The following is a 12584-nucleotide window of genomic DNA, read 5'->3' as shown; positions in this document are numbered from 1 at the left end:
TATCCACGTGACTCAATTTTAAAACAAACTGCCTTAGTGTTTCTCCAGGGTAAGTGGTAAAGTTGGAGCTACAGAAGGATCTTCATTTCATCACTTTCTTTGTTGCTGAGAATTTTCTTGCGCAGCAGGAAATGCAAACTTGGAGTGTTTTAGAGGTTTAAAAAGGCTTAAAATGTCAGACTTTTTTTTACCAACCTCTAACATAAAATGTCCATTAATTATAATCCACATAATAATCCACATGTCCTGTTTCTGCAGGATTATTTTCCTGCTGTAGTAAACAAGTCTAAATTAGGATCCTACATCTGTAGTTGCGTCCTCTGACAGAGGGAAAGGATGTGTTTTAATGGGCCCAATCACTGTGACTTCATGGAAACCACAACAGAGGCATCTCTTTGGTGAGTAAAGGAGGAGGAGGAGAAAAGAAAGAGAGAGAGAGAGACAAGCATTGACTATGCACAGACTCAGTGAGCATAGCCTTGCTATTGAGAAAGGCCGCCATAGGCAGACCTGGCTCTCAAAAGAAGGCAGGCTATGTGCTCACTGCCCAAAAAATGAGGTGGAAACTGAGCTGCACTTCCTAACCTCCTGCCACATGTATGACCATATTAGAGACCCACAAATAATTTTAAAACAAACCCAATGTTAATAAACTCCCATATCTATTGGGTGAAATACCACAGTGTGACATCACAGCAGCAAGATGTGTGACCTGTTGTCACAAGAAAAGGGCAACCAGTGAAGAACAAACACCATTGTAAATCCAACCCATATTTATGTGTATTTATTTTGCCTTTTGTACTTCAACTATTTGCACATAACATGACATTTGCAATGTCTATTCTTTTGGAACTGTGTAAGTTTACTGTAATGTTTACTGTCCATTTTTTATTGTTCATTTCACTTTTGTTTATTATCTATTTCACTTGCTTTCGCAATGTAAACATATGCTTCCCATGCCAATAAAGCCCCTTAAGTTGAAAATTGAAATTGAGAGAGAGAAAGAGAGAAAGAGAGAGAGAGCGAGAGTGAGAGAGAAAGAGAGAGAGAGCGAGAGAGAGAGCGAGAGAGAAAGAGAGAGAAAGAGAGAGAGAGCGAGAGTGAGAGAGAAAGAGAGAGAGAGCGAGAGAGAGAGCGAGAGAGAAAGAGAGAGAGAGCGAGAGAGAGAGAGTGAGAGAGAAAGAGAGAGAGAGCGAGAGAGGGAGAGAGAGAGAGAGAATCTCCCAAGGCACTGATTACATGGAGGCTCTCTGCATGTTTGTCAGTTCAGGGTGCTGACACAGTGAAGCGCCCCACTGACAGTCTTCACTTTCATCTCCCCCCAGGCCTCCTCTCCACTCTCTCCACCCCCAGACACCCACTCTAGATTCCCCAGCCCTGCCAGGGGCTGCCTTATCAGGTGCAGGTGAGGGGAGAGGGAGGGTAAGAACCAAAGGCTCTATTGTTTGGCCTACAGGCCAAGAGAGGAGGGGAAGATAGGGGAGGAATGCTCAGTGGAGAGGCTGATCACAGATCAAAGACTTATGGGGATTGGGGGAAGAAGGGAGGGATAGAGGGAATGGGGAAGGAAAACCATCATCGTTGGTACTGTGTTCATACAATGACTCTTGTATGAGAGAACAGAGGGAGGAACGAGGTGACGGTAATTGAACGTATCGTAACAATCCCCTCCACATATTCTCAGTGGGCGGCCGCTGTCCTAATCCTTCCTCTTTCGTTCCTCGATTCTCAAAATCTTTCTCTCATTCTTAAAAAAAATATAGATTTCTATGGCAGCACAGCGAGCTTCCTGCCTGAGACAATCAACTTCCTGAAGAAAAGGATGCTGGGTAAATGAGTAAATGAGTCTTCGGGGCTGTTTTCGAGGTCCGTGATGAATGCATCTGAAATAGCACCGTATTCCCTCATTTAAAAGTAGTCCAGTAAAGGAATAAGCATCACGTGCTGTTGTTTATGTAATTCCATGGTGCCACCTGCCACTTCGGATGCAGTCCACCACGTCTGATTCGTGGTCTCGCCATCTGCAAACACCTCCTCCGAGCATGTTGGTCTGCTGCATTCTTCCTCCCTCTTCAGTAGGATTTCAGGAGGGAGACAACTAGGTAGGCTACAGGAAGCCTGGAGGTATTTACACTGAAGAGCAGGAGATAGACAGGAACTACAGGAAGCCTGGGTGCATTTACACTGAGCCGCAGGAGACAGACAGGGACTACAGGAAGGCTGGAGGTATTTACACTGAGGAGCAGGAAACAGACAGACATGGACTACATGAAGCCTGTATGTATTTACACTGAAGAGCAGGAGACAGACATGGACTACAGAAAGCCTGGGAGTATTTACACTGAAGAACAGGAGACAGACAGGGACTGCAGGATGCCTGGAGGTATTTACAATGAAGAGCAGAAGACAGACATGGACTACATGAAGCCTGGAGGTATTTACACTGAAGAACAGGAGACAGGCAGGGACTACAGGAAGCCTGGAGGTATTTACACTGAAGAACAGGAGACAGACAGGGACTACAGGAAGCCTGGAGGTATTTACACTGAAGAACAGGAGACAGGCAGGGACTACAGGAAGCCTGGGAGTATTTACACTGAAGAACAGGAGACAGGCAGGGACTACAGGAAGCCTGGGAGTATTTACACTGAAGAACAGGAGACAAGCAGGGACTACAGGAAGCCTGGAGGTATTTACACCGAGGAGCAGGAGACAGGGACTATAAATCGTGGATTTGGAGCAGCTATCCCAGGAATCAATGCATTAAGTCCCTGTGTCTACTTACAGACTCAGGTCAGCATAACATATTGCCTAAAGTGGGGATATGTAACCATATCATCAATCCCAGATAAACCCATGTCAAATTACACAGCGCCCATTCTGTTTTCTATAACATATTGTAGGCTATTCATCCTAAACATCTGTTTTCTATAGCATATTGTAGACTATTCATCTAAACCATCTGTTTTCTATAGTATATTGTAGGCTATTCATCTAAACCATCTGTTTTCTATAGCATATTGTAGGCTATTCATCCTAAACATCTGTTTTCTATAGCATATTGTAGGCTATTCATCCTAAACGTTTTGTTACATCATTTCTAGGGCTCAGAAGCATGCAGTTCGGAGCTTCCCTGGGGTGGCAGGTAGCCTAGTGGTTAGAGTGTTGGACTAGTAACCGAAAGGTTGCAAGATTGAATCCACGAGCTGACAAGGTACAAATCTGTCGTTCTGCCCCTGAACAAGGCAATTAACCCACTGTTCCTAGGCCGTCATTGAAAATAAGAATTTGTTCTTAACTGACTTGCCTCGTTAAATGAAGGTAACATTAAAAATTAAAATCCCTCCGGTTGTCGGAGGGAATGCTTCTGTTTCCGTGGTGATGGTAAAATGAACCAATGAATGGCCCAGTCTTTCATGTTGTCACCCCCAAGGCACTAACACACCGTGAGTGTGATGTCACATGGTTCCAAGAGATATTATATAAACGGGGCCTTGATGTGACAATGAACACTGGTCTCTGTGCGCCAGTAAAATCCCTCCCCTCCCCAACTCATGATACCCATGTCTATGTTGTTAGGTAACACAGCTGCAGGAAGTGGAACTGATTTTAACAGAGCCCCCAAAATGACAAAAACAGACATTAAAGTAGCTTTATAGTTCGTTACTGTAGTCCTTAAGCTACTACATGTGATTCTGAGGCCAATCGTCAGCTTAGATTGATAGTCTGTGAGAAGGTCATTGTGAAAAGTTGCGTAATTGAAAAGAGAGATGTCTGACCAAAATATGGAAGGACACGCACGCATGTACGTCACACACACACACACACACACACACACACACACACACACACACACACACACACACACACACACACACACACACACACACACACACACACACACACACACACACACACACACACACTCACTCTCACTCACTCCTCTCCCATCTCTCCTCCCTCCATCCCCTCTCCCTGGTATTGTTTTCTGGTGCACAGAAGATTTGGTGGGGGGGGGGGGGGGGGGGGGGTATTTAATGAACGCAGCGCAACCGCTGCTTATTTGACAGTGCCTCTATCCAGTCCGGCTGTTTCCTGGTGGCACTGTGTAATACCGGCAGACTACAAGGAGACTGGAGACGGTTAGAGCCAAAATGGCTCTCAATCCCCCCCCAGAGACAGGGTTTTGTCTAGAAGGGTTTAGGTTTAGGAGAATTAACGTAGCAGTTTAGGCGAATGAGGCTAAGGTTATGAAAGAGATTAGGGTTAGGGTTAGCTAAAAATGACCCAAAAAATGTGGCTAAATTTGACAAAAGCTGTATCAAATCAAATTCAACTCAAATCAAAAGAATGGAACTCCCATCTCATATAGCGCATGTGAATGAGCAAACCTGGTTTAAAAACAACAAATAAAGCAAAACCTCACAGCACAATGCTACTCCCCCATGTGACACACTTGTTGTGTGTATGTACTGACATGTATGTGTAATTGACAGACGCACACACACAAGTTTTCTGTCTGTAATGTCTTTTTCGTTATGTGTCGGACCCCAGTAAGACTAGCTGTCGTCAATGGCGTCGGCGAACGGGGATTCTAACAAGTTAAATCAAACCAAGTGTTATTTGTCACATGCTTCGTAAACAACAGGTGTTAACTAACAGGGATGTGCTTACTGACGGGACCTTTTTTTGATAGCCAGCCATGTTGCTGCTAATGACTAACTAACTGAACTAAAGGAAAATACCCGAGCCACAATGTCTACATCTTGTCCCTCCAGGTCTGGAGGCAGGATTTACAACAGGAAATGCCTTTGCTGGCGGGTGGGAGGTGTGCATCTGTGTGTACGCATGCATGCATGTGTGTGTGTGTGTGTGTGTGTGTGTGTGTGTGTGAGTGTAAGGGGTTGGAGTGAGGTCTGGGGAGGTTTGGCGATCTATCTGACAAGCCGGTGGGTCTGGTTTCTATCTCCATCCTCCCGGTGATGGGTTGGGGTTAGGGTGATGGATTGGGGTTAGGGTGATGGGTTGGGGTTAGGGTGATGGGTTGGGGTTAGGGTGATGGGTTGGGGTTAGGGTGATGGGTTGGGGTGATGGGTTGGGGTTAAGGTGATGGATTGGGATTAGGGTGATGGGTTGGGGTGATGGGTTGGGGTTAGGGTGATGGATTGGGGTTAGGGTGATGGGTTGGGGTTAGGGTGATGGGTTGGGGTTAGGGTGATGGGTTGGGGTTAGGGTGATGGGTTGGGGTTAGGGTGATGGGTTGGGGTTAGGGTGATGGGTTGGGGTGATGGGTTGGGGTTAAGGTGATGGATTGGGATTAGGGTGATGGGTTGGGGTGATGGGTTGGGGTTAGGGTGATGGATTGGGATTAGGGTGATGGGTTGGGGTGATGGGTTGGGGTTAGGGTGATGGGTTGGGATTAGGGTGATGGATTGGAGTTAGGGTGATGGGTTGGGGTTAGGGTGATGGGTTGGGGTTAGGGTGATGGGTTGGGGTTAGGGTGATGGGTTGGGGTAAGGGTGATGGGTTGGGGTTAGGGTGATAGGTTGGGGTTAGGGTGATGGGTTGGGGTTAGGGTGATGGGTTGGGGTTAGGGTGATGGGTTGGGGTTGGGGTTAGGGAGATGGGTTGGGGTTAGGGTGATGGGTTGGAGTTAGGGTGATGGTTTGGGGTTAGGGTGATGGGTTGGGGTTAGGGTGATGGGTTGGGGTTGGGGTTAGGGTGATGGGTTGGGGTTAGGGTGATGTGTTGGAGTTAGGGTGATGGATTGGGGTTAGGGTGATGGTTTGGGGTTAGGGTGATGGATTGGGGTTAGGGTGATGGTTTGGGGTTAGGGTGATGAGTTGGCCAACATATGGATCTGATAAATGTTGTTATCTGAATACACATCATGTGTCTCTCTGTGACACCCTGGGATATGCCAGAGCCTCCCCCTGCACTCCTGCTGTCTCTCCTTCTGTCTCTCCTGCCCTGAGCCTCCCTCCCTCCCCTAGCTCTGAGCTGTACCCAGGAGGAATATTTTAGATGAATAAATGTCATCCTCTGACCTTGTGTATGGCTCCCAGCCCCCCATGCATCATTGCTTGTCTGGTGTCATTGGCGGACACACACACACACACACACACACACACACACACACACACACACACACACACACACACACACACACACACACACACACACACACACACACACACACACACACACACACACACACACACACACACACACACACACACACACACACACACACACACACACACACCTTACCTCAACAGCAACAGCCAATCCACAGGAAATCAAAGGCGAAAGCAGAAAACCAACATTATATGAGAAAACAGAATGCATGATGACTTACCGTTTTGATGGGTTGTCTTAGGCATGGCAGACAGGCTCTGTAGAAGAGACCAACACAGAGGAAGAGTCAGGATTGGTTTTAAGACTTGACTTAAAACTGCAACATTGGTACTAAAACATTGGTAAAACTTTACATTCAAGTGTGGGATCTTAATTTGATCCTGCAATGCAGGAAATGCACAATTTGAATGTATTTGAGGTTTAAAAAGGCGTCTGAACATGAGGCCAACAGGCCTGATTCCTACTACAGGTATGTCAAGTAGGAAACATGAGGCCAATAGGCCTGATTCCTACTGCAGGTATGTCAAGTAGGAAACATGAGGCCAACAGGCCTGATTCGTACTGCAGGTATGTCAAGTAGGAAACATGAGGCCAACAGGCCTGATTCCTACTGCAGGTAAGTCAAGTAGGAAACATGAGGCCAACAGGCCTGATTCGTACTGCAGGTAAATCCCCCTTCCATAAAGGGTGTAAATCTCTGACACTTTAAGTGCTCTCTCATAGGAATGGAATTTAATTCAAGCAAATTCTCAAATATGTTTTACCATGTTTTACAGCTGTCTAATATGATTTAGTACCACCGTTCATTCTTCAGTGTGTGTGTATCTGTGTGTGTGTGTGTGTGTGTGTGTGTGTGTGTGTGTGTGTGTGTGTGTGTGTGTGTGTGTGTGTGTGTGTGTGTGTGTGTGTGTGTGTGTGTGTGTGTGTGTGTGTGTGTGTGTGTGTGTTCTTGCCTGTTCCAGAGTGCAGCTGGCTAGAGAATGTGAATCAAACAAATGATCATCCATTCCAGAGCGTTGAAAACATACATCAGAAATACAACATACATAACTTTACTTTTCACTTCCAAGTCTGACCTTTGACCCAGTAAATGTGTGTTCCTCTAGGCCTAGAGGGAGTTACTTTACGCCATGCGGAGGGCATGGGGCAAACATGTCGTTTTCTGATGTGCAAACGCCTCAATTCAAGGCCACAGCAACAGATAAAGAATTTTCGGACTATGTTTTCCTTAGAGAAGGGGAGAGGGAGAGAGGGTTGTGTGTGTGTGTGTGTGTGTGTGTGTGTGTGTGTGTGTGTGTGTGTGTGTGTGTGTGTGTGTGTGTGTGTGTGTGTGTGTGTGTGTGTGTGTGTGTGTGTGTGTGTGTGTGTGTGTGTGTGTGTGTGTGTGTGTGTGTGGAATGCAGGGGTCCCTTGTTCTCTGACATCTGACCTCGGGTCCTGACTGACCTTTGATCTCTGAGCCTGTTTTAATCCAAGACGGGTCCCTGGAATAGATCTGGGGCCAAAGCTTCACACCATGCATATGTTTGTGTAACAGTGTGTGCGTGTGTGTTCTTAGGTGAACATGTAACTTATTTAGCAGTGATGTAGACCTGATGTAATCTAGTAACTAAACTTGATTCCAAGTCGAGTCCTAAGTCCCTAGTATTTGAGTCCGAGTCGTTTATACACAGAAATGGTCCACCCACACAGACAGCGTCGTGAAGAAGGCGCAACAGCGCCTCTTCAAACTCAGGAGGCTGAAGAAATGTGGCTTATCATCTAAAGCACTCACAAACTTTTACAGACGCACAATCGAGAGCATCCTGTCAGGCTGTATCAGCGCCTGGTACGGCAACTGCACTGCCCACAACCGTAAGGCTCTCCAGAGAGTGGTGAGGTCTGCACAACGCATCACCGGGGGCAAACTACCTGCCCTCCAGGACACCTACACCACCCGATGTCACAGGAAGGCCAAAAAGATCATCAAGGATAACAACCACCCGAGCCACTGCCTGTTCACCCCGCTATCACCCAGAAGGCGAGGTCAGTACAGGTGCATCAAAGCTGGGACCGACTGAAAAACAGCTTCTATCTCAAGGCCATCAGACTGTTAAACAGTCCTCACTAACATAGAGAGGCTGCTGCCAACATACAGACTCAAATCTCTGGCCACTTAAATAAATGGACTTAATAAAGGTATCGCTAGTCACTTTAAATAACGCTACTTCAATAATGTTTACATACCCTACATTACTCATCTCATATGTAGATACTGTATTCTATACCATCTACTGCATCTTGTCTATGCCGCACGCCTGCGCTCATCCATATATTCATATGTACATATTTTATTCATCCCTTTACATTTATGTATATTTGTGAGTATAAGGTAGTTGTTGTGAATTTGTCAGATTACTGTTAGATATTACTGCATAGTCGGAACTAGAAGCACAAACATTTTGCTACACTCACATTAACATCTGCTAACCATGTATATGTGACCAATAACATTTGATTTTATTATACTCGAGTCATGAGTCAAGTCCTAAGTCCCTAGTGTTTGAGTCCGAGTCGTTTGTACTTGAGTCAAGTCACAAGTCCTTCGGTACTGCTAAAAGCTGCAGTCCAACCGTTTTTGAAGCTGACTTTGATGACATTGTTGCATATTTGTAAGTCTAACTAGATAATACAGCTTTCTAACATTTGCGGGTTTTAACTGGTATGTTAAATTATGCAAATGTCACGACTGGTGGAACCCGAGTCTTCGACTACAGCACTGCTTTATCGTCATGTTCCAGTGTGTCAGTAAGGCCATATTCATTCATGTATTTATTATTGTCACATACACCAGATAGGTGCAGTGAAATGTGTTGTTTTACACGATCAGCCATGGTAGTACGGCACACCTGCAGCAATTAGTGTTAAGTGCCTTGCTCAAGGGCACATCGGCAGATTTTTCACCTTGTTGGCTCGGGTATTCAAATCAGCCACCTTTCGGTTACTGGCCCAACCCTCTAACTGCTAGGCTACCTGCCTCCCTGTTTATAAAGCAGGCTTTAAACTCCTTAACAACACTTTCAGTCCAATTCCTATTCCAACACTATCCAGTTGGTCAGGTCACAGTGAAAACGCCAGTATCTACACATCAAATTCTGTGGGAGACGGCTTAGTCCAAAATAGGATTTGGCTCCCTATACAGTGCCCTCCTATGGGCCCTGGTCAGAAGTAGTGCCCCATATAGGATGCCATTTCAGACACAGCCACGGATGTACAGCCAACACAAAGCCTCGTCTCATCCTCTCTGTTTGATGTTGTTGATCAGCTGGGTTGATGGCTGGATAAAACTGTTGTCTTGGTCCCAATCTGTCTGTCTCTGGTTGTGTCCCAAATAGCACCCTACTCTCTATATAGTGCACTAGATTTGAGTAGTTTGACCAGAGTTGGGCCCTGGTCAAAAGTAGAGCAGTAGAGCCATTTGGGACTCAAGCCTCAGTCTCTTCCACAACCCAGTGTCTGAGCTCCAGCCATGCATACCTCTTCTAGGTCTTATCTAAATCCCACACAACCTCAATCACATTCACCGCTGGCTGGGCTGGCTGGGCTGGCTGGGCTGGCTGGGCTGGCTGGGCCACAGTGTGTGTGTCTGTGTGTACGTGCGTGTGCGTGTGCGTGTGTATATGTGTGTGTGTGGGCAGTGGGGATTCAGAGAAAAAAACAGAGGGCTTTATTACACACACAGGTCACATTTCACATGTGGACATAGAGAGGAATTCCCTCAACAAATTATTGCCCTTTAATTAACCTTGCAACAACCCTGGGGAGATACCATTACTGAAGTCCCCCTTTAGGGAGAACCTACAGGCCTGTACCTCCCTCATCGGCAGTTCAATCATTAAATCATCACCACAAACACAACAACCAGCCAGGACCTTGGCTTGGTATCAGAGGTAGATTCACATGTCTACTTCAGCTGCTCAGATCAGAGGACTTCTTCTCTCCCTGCCACAACAATCTGTTCATCACATTCCTCTGTGTGTGGGAGCGTGTGTGTAATCTGTGTGTGTGTGTAATCTCTATGTGTGTGTGTAATCTCTGTGTGTGTGTGTGTGTGTGTGTGTGTGTGTGTAATCTGTGTGTGTGTAATCTATGTGTGTGTGTGTAATGTGTGTGTGTGTGTGTGTGTACTGTGTGTGTGTGTGTGTGTAATGTGTGTAATGTGTGTGTGTAATCTGTGTGTGTGCGTAATGTGTGTGTGTAATCTGTGTGTGTGTGTGTGTAACCTGCCAGATAACTCCTGTGAACCTCGTCATGGCCACTTTAACAATTGGCTTCATTATTGGTTATTTTTATCTACTCACATTTATCGACTTCCTGGTGTGTGCACAGTTTAGGTTAATCTCATTGCTATGCCAGCGGGACAATGGTAGAATCTCTTCTGGTGTGTTTTAAAACACAGGCCTCCACTGCCTCATTAACTACAGCTAATTTACTGGTGGAGGGAGGGAGGGAGGGAGGGAGGGAGGGAGGGAGGGAGGGAGGGAGGGAGGGAGAGAGAGAGGGGGGTAAGGAGAGAGAAAACGAGAAAGAGAGAGAGAGAGGGAGGAAGGGAAGGAGAGAGAGAGAGAGAGAGAGAGAGAGAGATAGGAGGGAGGGAGGGAAGGAAGGAAAGAGAGAGAGACAAAGAAAGAAAGAAAGAAAGGGGGGGAAGGAGAGAGAGAGGGAGAGCGAGACAGAGGTGTGTGGATGTGAGAGTGTGAGAGTGTGTGTATTTGTGTCTGTGCATGTGTCCATGTGCACGTGTGTGTACTTTCTGCAGGGTGTGTATGACACAGGGGGTAAACAACACTATGCAATGCAGCGCTTTGGCATGTGGCTCTAGTTTTGCATGACGTAAATCGAGTCCGCCATGCCAGACCTCCAGACCACCACCCTCCCCTCTCCAAAAAAACTATCTCCAGCTGCGGACTGACTCTGACCACCCATGGTCTCAGCAGACCCATGGATTAGACAGGCTCAAGCCAAGCTAATCCATTCTCTCTCCCCACACCAGCTGGTTTAATTGGTGCCAGTGCCAGTGGCATGGCTATGCTATGGTCAGGTAAACTGGACGGAGAGGGATGGAATGAGGACGACACTATGTGTGAGAAGGAGAATAGGAGAGAGGGAGAGAGGGGTGGGAAGGGGGGAAAGAGAGAGAAAGAAAGTCAAGCAGAGTGTTTGTATGAGTGTGTGTTTGTATGAGTGTGTGTTTGTATGAGTGTGTGTTTGTATGAGTGTGCGTTTGTATGAGTGTGTGTTTGTATGAGTGTGTGTTTGTATGAGTGTGCGTTTGTATTAGTGTGTGTTTGTATGCGTGTGTGTTTGTATGCGTGTGTGTTTGTATTAGTGTGTGTTTGTATGCGTGTGTGTTTGTATGCGTGTGTGTTTGTATGCGTGTGTGTTTGTATGCGTGTGTGTTTGTATGCGTGTGCGTGTATAGAGGGCCTTGGTTTTATCTTATCTCTGGTCTGTGAGTGTGACAGACCTATCAGCCCTGCACTTATAAAGGAATTCATTCTCCACACTCTAAGCCCTGCGCACACATGCCCTTAAAAACGTTCTCTCTCTTTTCACTGCACCCTTCTCAGAGACAAGCCCCCCCCGTCCCCCGCCCTCCCTCGCCCTTACACCTTCTCCCCTCTCCCTATACCCCATTCCACCTTTTAACAATTTCCAGATGTGTCACATTACATTTGAAGTGTGTCAACAGGACGTGATGTCATCTTTCCTGGTAGTGAGGGACTACTTCCTGGTAAAGAAATGAGGCCTATACCTGGAAAAGGCTGTCTGGACACTCCTGACCTGCTTTGGTTAGTAACAGGTGGGCAGTGTCCGTTTAGCCTCTCCCTCTACGCCTGTCATGGGTTTCAGATTACGTTTGGATGTTTCTGAAATGATATTTAACCGCACAGTTCAGTTTTGCGTAAGTTAAACCACATAACACAGGTGGTAATGAAGAGTGCGTTATAACATTAGATTCAAGACTTCATATTCACATTCCTGTTCTTATTCTGTGCACGTCAAAGCACCAACGCCTGAAGTACATCACGTGTTCATAATGTGATATATACAGATGGGTCCTAGGAAGTGTTTTACACGAATCGACGTTGGGAAATGGGCACGGTTTACTGAGTGGCTTAAGGAAGCAGACAGCTTCAGCAGCTGCCTGCTGATCATTCCCACACAGGCTGCCAGCCGCGTACTTGCCCTGTTGTTCAACCTGCTGGACATGAGATAGGGTCTGTACAGGAGTGATGTTGATGGAAAAAGGGAGAGAAGAGAAAGAGAGAGTGACACAGACACGCACTCCCCCCACACACACCCTCCCCCCTCACGCACACACACACACTCCCCCCTCACGCACACACACACACTCCCCCCTCACGCACACACACACACTCACACTCACACTCACACACAGACCC

General features: G+C 46.6%; 1 protein-coding gene across 2 annotated transcripts in view; it reads right to left on the bottom strand.

Moving 5' to 3' along the window:
• The window catches only part of dlc1 (DLC1 Rho GTPase activating protein), a 152068-nt gene that overhangs the window by 99923 nt on the left and 39561 nt on the right, over positions 1 to 12584 (bottom strand). For both annotated transcript variants that reach the window (XM_055909913.1, XM_055909914.1), the window contains one exon: positions 6359 to 6395. In XM_055909913.1, coding sequence (XP_055765888.1) covers positions 6359 to 6395 — 37 coding nt within the window. The remainder of the gene's footprint in view (positions 1 to 6358; positions 6396 to 12584) is intronic.

The sequence above is a fragment of the Salvelinus fontinalis genome, chromosome 42, assembly GCF_029448725.1.
Source record: "Salvelinus fontinalis isolate EN_2023a chromosome 42, ASM2944872v1, whole genome shotgun sequence".
NCBI lineage: Eukaryota > Metazoa > Chordata > Actinopteri > Salmoniformes > Salmonidae > Salvelinus > Salvelinus fontinalis.
The sequence above is the reverse complement of the archived record's forward strand: the minus strand, read 5'-3'. Positions and strand labels throughout refer to the sequence as shown.